We start from the raw sequence: 15,025 nt of genomic DNA, 5'->3' as shown, positions 1-15,025 counted from the left end.
TCTCTAAAGCGAGAGGGGGCCTGACAACACTCAGCGCTAAAGACAGTTGGCGAGGCTCACAAAAGAAGAGGAGCCTACCAACCAATATTACTTCCCAAGCGGAGCTAAGGAGAGCGGAGGCTTCAACAGAATGACTCTCTTAAATGAGAGGAAACCTACACACTCAATCCTAGTTTGAGCTCTTAAGAGTGGAGGCCTCAGCCTAGCCACACTCACCGTCAAAGGCAGTTAGTGAGGCTCAAATAGAAGAGCCTACACCCCTCTACTGTCTAAGCGGAGCTCTGGGGAGCGGAGGCTTCAGCAGAATGACTCTCTAAAACGAGAGGAAACCAACAACGCTCAACCCTGGCAGGGGAGCTCTTAAAAGTGGAGGCTTCAGCATAACGACTCTCTAAACCGAGAGGAGACCTAACTACACTGAATGCTAAAGACAGTCAGCGAGGCTCACAGAAAAGGAGCCGACATACCAATAGTACTGTCTAGCAGAGCTCTGGGGAGCGGAGGCCCCAGCAAAATGACTCTCCTACCAGAGAGGAAGTCAACAGGCACACCCTGCTCACCATAACCCTCTGCTGAGGGGAGCGATGCTCCAAGTGTGTTAGTAGGGATGCACTGGTTGAGTGGACCCCAAGGTACCGGGGGTCTAACCAACTCAGAGAAAGGGAATGTAGCTAATGCACGTAACCCTTACCGTACAGGATTCCAGACAGTGCACAGAGTCTTGCGTGCGCACTGACCCCTTATGTGGATTTTAGAAAAAGTGTGCAAAAGTGCTAGCATGCACACTTACCACTATGTGGATTTTAGAAAGTATGCAAAGTCTTCACATGCACATTCACCACTATGTGGATTTCAGGAAGTACACAGATGTTTGTGTACTTAATTTCTTAAGTATCAGCTCAGGGGAGCTCTTAAAAGTGGAGGTCTCAGCATGACGACTCTCTAAAGCGAGAGGAGACCTGGCTACACTCAGCGCCAGAGGCAGTAAGCGAGGCTCAAGAAAGAGCCTACAAACTCATATCACTGCCCCTGACGGAGCTCTAAAGAGTGAAGGCTTCAGCAGGATGACTCTCTTAAACGAGAGGAAGCCTAACACTCAACCCTCCTAGAGAAGCTCTTAAGAGTGGAGGCCTCAGCATGACTCTCTAGAACAAGAGGAGACCTGACTACACTCAGCGCTAAAGACAGTTAGCTTGGCTCCCAAAAGAAGAGGAGCCTACCTACCAATAGTACTGTCCAAGCTGAGCTATGGAGAGTGGAGGCTTCATCAGAATGACTCTTAAATGAGAGGAAACCTACACACTCAAACCTAGTTTGAGCTCTTAAGAGTGGAGTCCTCCACATAATGACTCTCTAAAATGAGAAGAGACCTAGCCACACTCAGCGTCAAAGGCAGTTAGTAAGGCTCAAAATAGAAGAGCCTACACTCCACTACTGCCTAGGCGGAGCTCTGGGGAGCGGAGGCTTCAGCAGAATGACTCTCTAAACGAGAGGAAACCTAACAACGCTCAACCCTGGTAGGGGAGCTCCTAAGAGTGGAGGTCTCAGCATAACGACTCTCTAAAGCGAGAGGAGACCTGGCTACACTCAGCGCCGGAGGCAGTAAGCGAGGCTCAAAGACAGAGCCTACAAACTCAATCACTGCCCATGACGGAGCTCTGAGAGCGAAGGCTTCAGCAGGATGACACTCTAAAATGAGAGGAAGCCAAGCACTCAACCCTCTTAGAGAAGCTCTTAAGAGTGGAGGTCTCAAGGTAACATCTCTCTAAAACGAGAGGAGACCTGACTACTCAATGCTAGATGCAGTTAGTGAGGCTCACATAGAGCCTACATATTTATAGTTCTGTCTAAGCGGCACCACAGAGCTCCGTTGAGAGTACCAGGAACTGTGATCTCAGCCTAGCCCCCTCAAGAACCGCTGATCAGGGAGGCTCACAGAGAGCCTCACAATCTGGGCTGAGAGGATGAGAAGGCTCAGAGGAGGCTCAAACAAGAGTCTAACAACTTAAAAAACTTGCCTTTTTTTATACCAAATCAGGAGCCTCCTTCACCAATAATGTAGATAATCCACATTATACACAGTTCCTATTCTATAAATATATACAAAAGGAATTCTGGAAGAAAAAAGCATTCCACGTCAGATTCCTTCCATGCCCCATCTACAATACCCATGATCGGCCTGATTAACTACCCCGGCAGACACAAGACCCGAAACACGGGTGAGAGGCGCTAAATTTTCAAAAGAATCAGGCATTCTCAATGCAATCACCTCTCGCAGCGTTGCTATCTCACCTGAGATCCATACATTCTGATCAAACACTTAATTCCCTCAAGAATCAGACGAGAACTGAAACCGCCGCGAATGCATCGCATTAAGCTTGTCTCAGCTCTCTCGTGCAAACGCTGGCAAAAACTCGAGTACAGACCTCTGCTCTATTAGCTCCGCGATTGCAACAGTGAGCGCATCCTACTCCCTCGTGACTCAAAACACACATGCTTAGTACACAAGGCTTGAAGACAAAAAAGAGGATGATGTGTTCTACAAGTGCCCTTTTATATCGGCAGTCACTCATTAGCTTACGTCATAGGCTTCCGCCTCCCAATGTCAAGTTCATTGTCGTATTTTCATTCATGGTTCAGACACCGGTCACGCTGACAGCGTTCCCATAGCGCCCTCTAGAGGACACAGCGTGGGGTTCCCTTTCGAAAGGGAACCTAAGCCACATAAATAGCCTTAGCAACAAGCATGTTGCAAATAACCTGAAAGCAAGGAACTTAGCTTAGCTTCGTGAAGACATTTAGAGCTGTGACGTGGATGGTTGATCTCTTGATATCCTTCTTGATGCAGGAAATGCGGATCCCATCTGAACTTTTACTTGAGTCCATGTCAATAATGCATTGCTGCGAGCAGCAATGCTAACTCAGTCACTTCCAAATCAGGCAGCTTATGATCGATGCAGTAAACACACGTTCTAGATCACAAAATCCTCTTGAAAGAACCCTGAGATGAAAACCACAAGAGGAAAAAAATTCCCTCGCTAATTTGCTGATAATACTGAAAAAGCTTACAGTATATACAGAATGCTGTGATAGGCATCGTATCCCTTTTGGTAGATGATGAATGCCTAAATAATTAATGTGATTTATTCTGTTCTAATCATAAAAAAAAATTTATTGATTTTTTTATGATTATAGTGTTGTCGTTTTTTTTTTTTCTTTAAAAATCTTCTTTAAATATTAAATATTTATTCTGAATATAATCAAATTAAAAAATTAAAAAAAATAAAAAAAATTTTTGGTTTGACATTTGTTTTTTAAAATTCAAAGTACTAGTGGAAAACAACAAATAAGTTCTACATGTAGACATAAAATGAGAAAGTGAAATAGTGTTACAGGTAAAACCAGTTGGTTATATTTGGCAATAAAAAAGTTTTTTTGCTATTTTATTTATTTATTTTTTTAAAATGTCCTGTTGATCGACATACAGAAGAGAAAAATATTTAATTTTAATTGTAAATCCATTTCATATAATCAGCTTCTGATTTGCTGAACAATGAGACATAAAATAAAATTGTAAAATAGCAGACAGTCCTGCGAGCATTTCATTTTGGTCCACAGCTTTGCCTCATCTTCAAAAACATTAATACCAGTACCATACAAATAAAACTTCACTATACAAACAGAATTTAATTGCTTTGCAGGGGTTCAGTTTGCTGAGTATGTATAATGTGTTAATCAATGTTTGGGATTACATCACCACAAGCGAGAAAAAAAGCATACACGGGTCTTTTTCATGTGTAGTGTGAGAGAAAGAGAACAGAGAGAGAATTTAAGGATGTTTATAATAACTCTTATGTTCAAGTCATATGCGAAAGTGTCATAACTGATCCAATACCACTTAAGATCTGTATCAAGACTGGGTGCCCTTGTAGTGCTGTTAACTACATACTAGCCATTAATTCCTGGCTGAAATGAATGTTTGCACCACTAGGAATTTTCTACAATATAAAATAAAATAAACTTCTGTACTGACTATGATTATACTATGTAACATAATGTTGGAATCTTAACTGAAGAATACACATGGTTTTGTAAATAAATTGTTTTGAAAATAAATTTTCCTCATGCCAGCTTGGTGAAGCTACTGTAGTTATTTAATGGACTTTAAAATTGCTTTCATAATAATGAGATGTTTATAGATTTAAGTCAAGTTATTTTAAAATTAAAATTAAAGTAAACGTATTGGCTAGGTAATGTTATCAATTTTTAATGAAATATTAATGAACAGTACAGTCCGGCTTGGATGCGGCAGTGTCGGCATCGCATCTGGTCCGGTTGATTCAGCCTACAATCTGAAAGTGAGTACACAGGCATCCAGGCCGGGTGCGGCAGATGGATCGATGGAAAAGTCTCTAACAGGTGAAAATTTAACTGAAAATGCCCCGAGTGTACGGAGAGGGATTGTGTATGAGGTAGATGTAAATAGCCTATCAGCAAACGTCAAATTGGTAAGTTTTCACTAGACATTAGTGGACAGCAGTTCGCTTGACAGTAAATAAGTATCTAATCCTGAAGTAAGGTTGGTAAAGTGTTTTTTGGTTTCCGATAACCAAGGAAAGGCTATGCAAGGTCCTAAAGATGGCGGCGGCATCAAAAATGTCACGTGACTGAAACCCATGAATAGCGAAACTAAAATGTGTTTAAAAGTGCGACTGACCAAATTGTCCGGCTCGGTTTGCATACCCCCGGTGCGCACCAGTATGCGATCCCCAAACCCAGTGCAAGCTTATGCGTATGATGTGTAAATATCTTAACGAGATGAGAATGTAATTCATAATATGCTCCTCCGTACGGATGACTTCATAAGGTGGTCAGGTCTGGATATTAAACATAAAAATATACTGTGTTTTACAAAACACGAACTGGAGGAAATATATGATATAAATCAAAGTGTGACAAAACTCTGGTCTTTGCATTAGCATGTAAACCTATCCATCTATATGAACTTCATGAAACCTATCCTTATCTGGGACATGAATTCAATGTTATCAGTGATTGGGAAACAGGTTATCAGAAGACTCGCATTGATTGACTCCTCCCCTCTCCCCATAATGATGAAAATCAAGGCTATCAGATTGATTGTAATAACTAAAATTCAACTTCTCCTTCTGAATGTGCATATCCCACAATGCAAAGCTAGTGAGAAAATGGCTCTGTCTCAATAGCCATACAACCCAAGACATTATTTTCCAGTCATGCCGAGACAGAGGTCTTGGAATTCCAAATATTGATTTACACTACCTCCAGAATAAGTCATCTTCGTAATATGTAGAACAATGATGATACAACTGTCATAGTGTTTGCACGTGAGTCACTCTTACATCTACAACTCTGTACATCTACAGCGGTGCAAAATACCAGCTACTTCACACAACAAGCCCCAGTTTCTTGAGTTCAAGCTTAGACCTAATGGTAAATTGGACATTAAAACAGCTGGATTTGGTGTACACTCTGATTGGGTGGATTTGAATGATCTCTGCCACTGCAGCTCTCTTAGCAGGGACCTGATGGAGCAATAGCGGATCTTAATGAGAATATAATAACAGACCTTTATATATGTACTCTAGCAGTACACAGTACTAGCACAGAAAGTACACCTCATCAACTATCGACCAATAACATAAGAGTCTCACTTCTTCACCTCAGATAAGCCCAAAATGCCCAGCATTGGATGGGCTTGAAACTGCAGGGACAGTTAGCACTTCTCCAACTGGCCGACCATTCAGTTTTCCATTCTGTTTTGACAAACCCTTCAATCTCAGAGGACATTCCCATTTTTACGATTAAAGCATGACTACAATGTCTCCCAATGATGTACAATCTGTCAATATGGTTGCCGTCAAATTACAACCACTATTGCCTGTCCCATCAAAATAAACAGGAAAATGAAACAGTTGCTCACATCTTAAATGGATGCTGTTGTTACAAAGGACTGTATGTGACCAGACACGATCGCCTAGTTGATCTGACTTTAAATGACTTAAAAGAAATACATAGAGACAGCAAGGTTTATCCGCATACTTCTGCTGAATTAAACTGGTTCTATCATAACACATCTGAAAGTGACTATTTCAAAAACATTCCAAGCACTCCTGACATTGTAATTGTAACTGAGACTTTGAACTTTGTATTTGTTATTGAGGTTGGCTGTTGTTTTGATCTGTATCTGAATACCTGCTATCTTTCCAAACTGCAGAAATATCAGCCATTGATTGAAGCTATCCCTCAACTTGACTATCATTGTAAGTTAATTACCCTAGTATTTGGAAGTTTAGGCCATGTGCATAAGAATGTGATTAGAGGGTTGCAGTTGGGGGGATTGCAAAAAAAAAAGATTAGCAAAATTCTGTTCAGTTTCAGCCATTATAGGGAGTATGCACATATGGAAACAAATATGTTTTGTCTATTCTTGAGTGTTTAATGTTATAAATAGAAGGACTTGTGAATGTAAGTGAGCCATGTGTAACTGTCATCTTGCTAAATGACTTGCCAAGGTATTTGGATTTTCAGAGTAATTCATAAGAACAGCAAGCAAATTTAACATTTTTATAAGTAACTGTAAAAGTGTGTGTGTGTGTGTGTGTGTGTGTGTGTGTGTGTGTGAAAAAATCCCTTTGTAATCGTTAACATTTTTATAAGTAACTGTAATTTAATTACACTTTTTATTCAGTTACTGTAATTGATTACAATTACATTTATTTTGTAATGAAATTACGCAATTCTGTTACATGTAACTAGTTACTCTGTGTACTATTGCAATGTTTGAAGACTTGAAAGTGTTGTGAATCTTCTTTCATCTCACTCATTTCTAATGAGACAGATACATTCATCACGTAATATTTTTCTTGAATCAATATATAAAATACATGAACCAGTTAAAAACATCTAACAGTATTAAGCAGTAAATATGGCAGTTATTTTAGAATCTGACTTTTACTTCCTGTTCATACGTTACAGACATTTGACTCAAGAAGTTTGACTTCTCTAAGGAAACTTTTTGGTGTGTCCAAATAACAAAGATGAATTGCTACATCAGATTTTTTTTTTTTTTTTTTTTTTTTTTTTTGCTTGTGCTCAGAGAGGTCTGGCGTAAGAAAGAAATCCCTTTGACACTGGTAAATTATTAACTTGTTGATCCATAAGCAGGCAAGAGTTTCAGAGACTCCAAAAAAAAAGTATTTGTAAACTGATCTCAAAATGAGAGTTCCTGTAAAACTCCTCGGCTTCGGCTTTTGGTTGTTTTTCTTAAATTGTGCCCAATGTAAAGGTAAGTGATTTTGTTGTTGATGCTATTTATTTGAATGTCTTTTTTTTTTTAGATTTTACTGACTTCAATAGAAATGTTATATTATATGCAGTTTCCAAAACATTTAACTGTACATTTACGTTTAACATGTAGATTTAGAGAGTGTTGACTAGTTGTGGATGTACTTCAGCATTTAATATACATAAAACAATTATGTCTTTGTGTAACATTTGTTTGTGCTTCGCAGAATGTCTTCGAGAGGACATTACTTTTGAAAAAACAGAACCAGCTGAGAACGCTTCATACGCTGATGGTGAAACAGTGAGAGTGAACTGCATGACAGGTTATACTGGCTTGTATAAATTAAAGTGTGAAAAAGGAGAATGGAAAAAATCCATTGAGCGACCATGTGCAAGTAAGAGAATTGTCAATATACGATGGCCACATAGTTATTAAATCATTGTTACCATGTAAAGTAAAACATGTTTGATTTCCGCAGGGAAAAAATGTAGTCATCCAGGCGACACACCAAATGGTAATTTTGAACTTAAAGAAGAGGACACAGATTTTTTTTTTATCAACAAACATTTATACATACAAGAAAGAAAGGGTAAATGTACTTATGCTTTTTTTATCATATGGAATGTATACTTTCCTCTTGAGTTTGATAATCCTTGTACTTGTAAAATAATTATGTTCACAGGTATGAAATGACAAGCAGAATGAATCATCGTACCTGCAGAGCTCAAGGATGGGACAACGCTGTCCCTGTCTGTGAGGGTACGATTTCTTTAAAATCAGTTTTTCCTCTTTTTTTCTCTCGTTTAATATCTCTCCATCATAGAATAGTGACTCATAAGCTAGAAGAGAATTATAACTAAAAAGATTTATTGATTTATTATTTAGTGACTGGTTTGTTGGTTTCTTTATTTTTATTTTCATATTCAGTGGTGAAATGTCCAGCCATCAGCACAGATGGGGAGGTGACTGCGTCGGGTAACACAGAGGAGGGAAGTTATGGTGATGTTATTCACTTTGAGTGTGTATCTTCTGACAAAATGATAGACGGAAGTAGTGATATTCGCTGTGAAGAGACGGGAAAATGGAGTGACGTTGTTCCAAAGTGCAAAGGTTCATTTAATTTTTATATATATATAAAAATTCTTTTTTTATTTATTTTCTTATATAAATATAAATAATATATATTGTGTGTGTGTGTGTGTGTGTGTGTGTGTGTGTGTGTGTGTGTAACATTCTATTAAAACACCAAGCATATCATTTCAGTGCTGCTAATAAAATCAGTACATACCCTTGTATATGAATATGACAATAATAGTACTTATAGGGCTGGGCGATATAGCCAAAAAAATTGTCACAATAAAATGTTTAATATAATCGATATTGATAAATGTAGTACATACCAACAATTATCATGATAAATGTACAATTTTTATTTAGTTCAAAGGCCAATTTTTGATGCTGAATGAAAGTTTTAGAAAGTAGACAGTTGACTGTGGTATTATCAGAAACAGGTGAACATTTCATTCATATATTCACGTATTGATATGACCATCTGTAAAAAATGCTAGACATGCACTGAGCTTGAATTGGGATGAATATTTAAAACTTATGTTCATTAACAAAAACAGTAACATCTGTAAAAAATGTAAAAACCTACTTTTTATAGGGTAAAATTTTAATATTCTGACATGATTAAATTATGATTACAATTAACCATTGGTCTTCCATATAGTATTTAGATCATGTTAACGACAGATACTCACTATCATGAAAATAACTATATTGTTTCTATTGCATTTATTATGAAAAAAACTGTAGCCTAAAGACATTTAATACAAAACAAATGCAAAAACTACACTATATTTATATTTAAAAAAAAAATATAAAATAAAATAATTTAATATATTTAATGTTAATTTATGTTATATTATATTATATTATATTATATTATATTATATTATATTATATTATATTGCTCCTTTAATACATTTAATGTCTGCATTACTAATATAATCCCACATTTCTGCCACAATACTATGGTAACAGTTAGTGTTACTACAGTAAATTAATGGTGACTGTTTGTGGTTTGTGGACTGAAAAGCCTTCTAACTGGATTGTTGTTGCAGAATGTTTCTCCTGTTTTCCGTGTCAGTGTCGTTAAGAATGTCAGTGCTGTTTCACCAGGCTTTAAACTAGTTAAAATTACCAAGACATTTGTGGTTTGTATCGGAGAACTCTGCACTGAACTTTATAAGATAAACTCGGGAAACATAATTTAAAAATCTGGAAGTGCATTTCACAACCCTTTTAGCTTCCACCAGCCTGTAACTCTGCATTTGTAGTCAACAAGGTGCGGTACACAAATTAATTTGAACTGAACTGAAACTGTACAAAAATTATACTGTGTCAACTTAATACAACGTAAACATTTTCCAGATAATATGTGAATTACTGTGGCTTCAGTACAGTGACAACATGTAAGTTTTTTATTTCATTTCAGTTTTTATAATTTAGGCTTTTTAGGTTCAAGGCATCTGCAGATGCATTTGGGGCCATTGTTAGATTTAAAATGGCAATATAAATAACACAAAAAAAATAAGAGCTCAGCAAAAGATCAGAATATTTTTATTTTCATTAAGTTTCTTTACATCATTAAATCAATGGATTTTATTTTTTATTTTTTGGGGGTTGAGTTCAAAACATTTACAAAACAAACAAACTTTCGAGCTGCAGGACGCCCATTTGCGTCTCATTTGACATTTCCTTTTTGAAAAGAGGCCGTTCTGGTCAACAAATATTTATAAACAGAAAGCTTCATTTTGTTTGACCTATGGAAAATGTATTTATATGCAGTTATTTTCTGTTTTCTTGTATGTTTAGTGACATCTGGGTCTTCAAACACTGCAGGTAAACATTCTCTTTTATATTCTATTTTATTTATTTTTTCTCCTTAACTCCCTTAGACTTATTTGATCTAAAAGGCTGATGTTAATAAAATAAAAAAGGTCTTTGTTATTAAAATAAATAGTTTTTAACTAAACATTGTTCTCTGACATGTAAACATCTTACAATCCAAAAAAAAAAAAAAAAATGCACTGGTATGTTACAATTACTTATTACACGACTCTGTGGAATACTTGCTTCTGATTGGTCAGTTGCGACATATCCCTCGATAACAACCGGCAAAAGCTGATAACACAGGCTCATCCGGGTAACTGAAGTCAGCACTGTACGCTTGCTAGAAACAGTTTTTCTTTCTGAAAGCTTTTTGTGTGCTTAACTAATAAAATATTAAAACATAATTCAGTATTATGTGTATAATTATTTAATGTCTCTCGTTTCTGATGAGTGTTTTGTACACTGTAATTGATTACAAGATAACTTACAAACTGGTAAGATTTTAAAACATTTTCATCTTAAATCAATATATTTTATTGCCTTAATCATTTATGTGGTGAAATGTTGTTTAATAAGTGGTGTGACTGCACAGTATCCCTTAAATGTCCGTCTAGTTTGAACTTGCTGCTTGCAAATCAATATTTTGTGTCTAATTATTTACTTATGTGGCAAGTAGCCATGTAATTAGTGGTATAATGTACATCCAGCCGGTTCTTATCGCAGAATAACCCCCTTCAGGGTGATACAAGATCCTGATCACACTGTCAGGGGTTATTCTGCGATAACAACCAGCTGGATGTACATTATCCCTTACATACATTACAGATAGAATAACTTTTTCAATATCGAATTATTATACTGTATATCCACACAGTAATAGCATTAACATATTAAAACAGAATTTTGAAGAGTTTTGAATCTGTTTCCTCACAGCAAAGCAAAAATTGTGTCCTGTTCTGTCTGTGGAAAATGGGTTCATTTACAGCCACCCTTCCAACAAGGAAAAAATCTTTTACTCCTGCAACACGGGTTATAAACCATTCACTGGGAACTGGTGGGATTCAGTGACATGCAGCAAAGGATCTTGGTCTGATGAGCCTCGCTGCATCCGTGAGTTTTATTATTGTCAGTCTCAGGTGTTTGATGAATGATAGTGTACTGAAAAGTGCTTCCTGTCATTGGTCTTTACAGGGAAGGAAGAATGTGGTGCTCTTCCCAGTGTTCACCATGGAAAACTAACCCTTCGTGATCCAGAAACTGCTGATGTGGAATGTGATCCAAGGTTCATGTCAACTGACCGCTCCATAAAATGCACCAATGGTAGATGGGAGAAACCAGTGTGTAAGGGTGAGTCTCTCAAACTCTTATTACATGTTTGTAATAGGAGCAGCTGTGCATGCAGTGGGCTGGACAATATAAATTCTCAACAAAACTAAAATCAGTCTTATTGGAGTTCATAAATTTCAATACATTATTATTATTATTATTTTTTTTTTTTCCAGAGGTGCGTTGTGACATTCCTCCAAATGTGGAAAATGCAGTCATAACATCTGAACCTGAAGAATTGTATTTACCTAAATCTACCGTAACATATGTATGTCGAAACTCATACTTAATGAATGAGAAAACAGTTTTCTGCCAGAGAGGAACATCAGAAAAACCACCAACATGTCAAGGTGAGGTTTTGATTGGTGATGATAACTGTCTTTTAAAACTGCAGATTAGAAAATGCCATATTAGAAAATTATTTTAAAATGAGAAATTATAAAATGACATTCTTATAGGTGAAAATCAAAAGAGATATTTATAAATCGGGAAAGAACAGTATCAAAACTGTAGATAATTTTGTGGTAGTGCAGCCAATATTTACAAAGTCAGTTTGCTGTGAAGACCTAGTGAAATCATCATTTGAGTTATGGCACTCTGAGTCCATCTGCTAATGTAAATAAGTGTTTCAGAGCCACTGTATATATTTTGTATACTATTATGCATATTGCTCCAAAAATATTTTATATAATGTTAGATAACATTATTTTATATATTTAACTACAAAATATTATGTTGTATAATTAATATTGTTCAAATTTTATATTATACATTCTATTTTATAATATAATTTCATATTTTGGTGCAATTTGTTTGTTTTTATTTTATGATACTCTTTTTATATTGAAATGCAAGCAGCACAGTAATCAAATTAAAATGGTTCACATAATGAATCAAATACAATAATAGAGACTTCATGTGATGTCATGCTGATGTGTGTCAGAATACTTTTGTAACAGTGAGGAGTTTTCAGAGCCACATGCTGCCCCTGCTGATATATAAGGTTTTTTTTTTTTTTAGGGCAGAGAGAAATCACCTGTCAGTCAAATGGAGAATGGAGCAGCCCTTTTTATAAATGTGAAGGTAAACACAGAGAAAGTAAAAGCTTCTGACTGAGCAAAGATAGATTTGTGTAACACATTGAAGATGTTTGCTTGACCAGATCTTTCTGTTTTTAGAAACAAAATGTGTTGCAAAACTCACAGAGAACATGAGATCAGACGAACACCGGGGGTCTGAGGTCTCAGTCAGACCAGGACAGACAATAACTCTTTCATGTGTTGGGAGGGGATATACATTACAAGGACAGGAAAAAATCACCTGTCAGTCAAATGGAGAATGGAGCAGCGCTATTCCTAAATGCATCAGTAAGGTCACAGGTTTTCTTAGTCAAGTTTTATTAGCAGTGTCTGCAAGCATCACTATTGCTCATATTAAAGTAGATGCCAAAGACTGGTACAAAACTCATCAGCACACAAGTTTCTCTTCACTTGAGCCAAGAAGCAAACAACTAGCAACCACCCAGAACAACCTAGCAACAGCACAAAACAACCTATAAACAAACACTGAGGTGACAAGTTTGCATGGATAAACAAACACGACTCAAAATTTCTCGATTCTAAATTTTATTTGGATCTAATTTTTATTATAACATATTACATTATATCATTTGTGTGTATTTCATATAATTATATCATATCATATTATATTCTGAATATCTCTTCAACATATTGTCTTTTTCTCAAACATTTTATTCAAATTACCTCATTCTCAAATTAGTAATATTTATAACATGTTCTGTGCTTTAGGTCAGACCACCAGTTGTGGACCACCACCAGACGTGAACGATGCAGATACAATAGAATTGAAAAAAGATGAATACAATACAGGGGAGAGAGTTGAATACAACTGCTTTAATAAATACACATTGGATTTGCGTCCACCTTTGTCCAGATACTTGACCTGTGAACAAGGAGAATGGAGAGGGAATATTAGGTGTTTAAGTAAGTATGAACACGCTTCACCATAAACACATCATGATGTAATCTTGTAGTGGAAGTTGTAGGTTGTGATGATTAGTTAATGAATGTATATTGTGACACTGATAGTGATATGCTGGGTTTATTTCAGAGCCCTGTACAGTGACGGTGGAGGAAATGGATAGAAGAGGAATAGAGTTAGCCTATGCTAATCGGCAAAAGATGTTCGCACCCCATAGTGATCACATCACCTTTATGTGTAAGAGGGGCAAAGTTTCAGTAGCTGTTAGAGAACTAAGACAACAGTGTAATGATGGAGTGATGACTTTACCTGAGTGTGTGAGACGGGGAGAATAAAGCATTGCTGAAGCAACAAAAACAAATGTAACTAATAAAAATAAATATTGTTCTTAATTCAGTTTCTAGATTATGGATTTATTGCAAGTAAAACTAAAGAAATGATAAAAGCAACATTTAAAATGTGCATGTTAAAAGCAACATTAAACATTTAATACCAGCTATGTGATATGTACAATATGTATTAAATAATAATCAATAAAAAAATTAAATAAAAATAAAAATAAAAAACTATAATATGTATAGATATCTATATATAGATATATATATATATAGATATATATATATATATATTGTATATATAATTTTTTTAACCTTTGTGACATAATGAAACAATGCTTTTAGTTTCCCACTGATTACAATTTTGACCACATGCTTTTATGTATTATGATCATGATTTATATGAAAGAGCAATAATACATAAATGATGGACCTTTTAACATTTATATGCATTAAACTGTACTGTACAGTGGCCGAGAGAGCTCAATGCGCTGCAAATGAAAAAACACCTGCAAATTAAGAAAACATCTTCATCAATTTGACAGCCCATGTGCTGCAAATGCTCACAACACAAACAAATAAAGAAACACTAAACCCCAATCTCTGAACCAAATTCTCACTAGCTTACACCAATTTGTTGAATAAAGCACTGTTTTTGCTAAATCTTAAACACGTTCAGGCAGTTAGGCTCTATTTGCAAATCTCTTGCACTCTTTTTGCAAAACTCTTAACACATTCTCATTCACTTAAACACTTATCACACTGTGATGCAACTGTGCTGCAAAATGCTAAACACAACTAAAGCACAGCTGTCATCGTTTACACACAACGATTCAAAATTGTTCACACTTGTTTCTGATAATGTGATCAAACCAACTGTACAAAATATGAGCCAGTTCAGAGTGCACAAGTGGCACAGGTGACTGAATGATGATACAAAAAATAGATAGAAACAATTTGAGAAGGAGAGGAGGAAGAGTTCATGTAAGAAGTAAAGGATGAGAAGGGAGAGGATGAGGAGAGAAAGAGTAAGGTTTAGAGAGTCTAATCAAGGCTGGTTCTGTCAGGGCTTTTTCTCTTTGTCTATAGCAAAAAAGACTACATTACTTGTGATGTGGACATAGTCCTCAGGCTGGAC

At 36.2% G+C, this 15,025-nt stretch overlaps 1 protein-coding gene and 1 pseudogene across 1 annotated transcript in view; both read left to right on the top strand.

Moving 5' to 3' along the window:
* Positions 1-13,948, top strand: part of cfhl2 (complement factor H like 2) — a 66,447-nt gene extending 52,499 nt beyond the window's left edge. Inside the window, exons 5-13 of the mRNA XM_042711874.1 lie at positions 8,255-8,437; positions 10,208-10,234; positions 11,159-11,335; positions 11,417-11,572; positions 11,728-11,901; positions 12,572-12,634; positions 12,730-12,918; positions 13,360-13,554; positions 13,682-13,948. Of these exons, the coding sequence (XP_042567808.1) occupies positions 8,255-8,437; positions 10,208-10,234; positions 11,159-11,335; positions 11,417-11,572; positions 11,728-11,901; positions 12,572-12,634; positions 12,730-12,918; positions 13,360-13,554; positions 13,682-13,887 (1,370 nt within the window). The 3' untranslated portion in view covers positions 13,888-13,948. The remainder of the gene's footprint in view (positions 1-8,254; positions 8,438-10,207; positions 10,235-11,158; positions 11,336-11,416; positions 11,573-11,727; positions 11,902-12,571; positions 12,635-12,729; positions 12,919-13,359; positions 13,555-13,681) is intronic.
* LOC109059363 overlaps positions 1-15,025 on the top strand; it is an 83,054-nt pseudogene that overhangs the window by 16,125 nt on the left and 51,904 nt on the right.

This window comes from Cyprinus carpio, chromosome A22, assembly GCF_018340385.1.
Source record: "Cyprinus carpio isolate SPL01 chromosome A22, ASM1834038v1, whole genome shotgun sequence".
Lineage (NCBI taxonomy): Eukaryota > Metazoa > Chordata > Actinopteri > Cypriniformes > Cyprinidae > Cyprinus > Cyprinus carpio.
The sequence above is the reverse complement of the archived record's forward strand: the minus strand, read 5'-3'. Positions and strand labels throughout refer to the sequence as shown.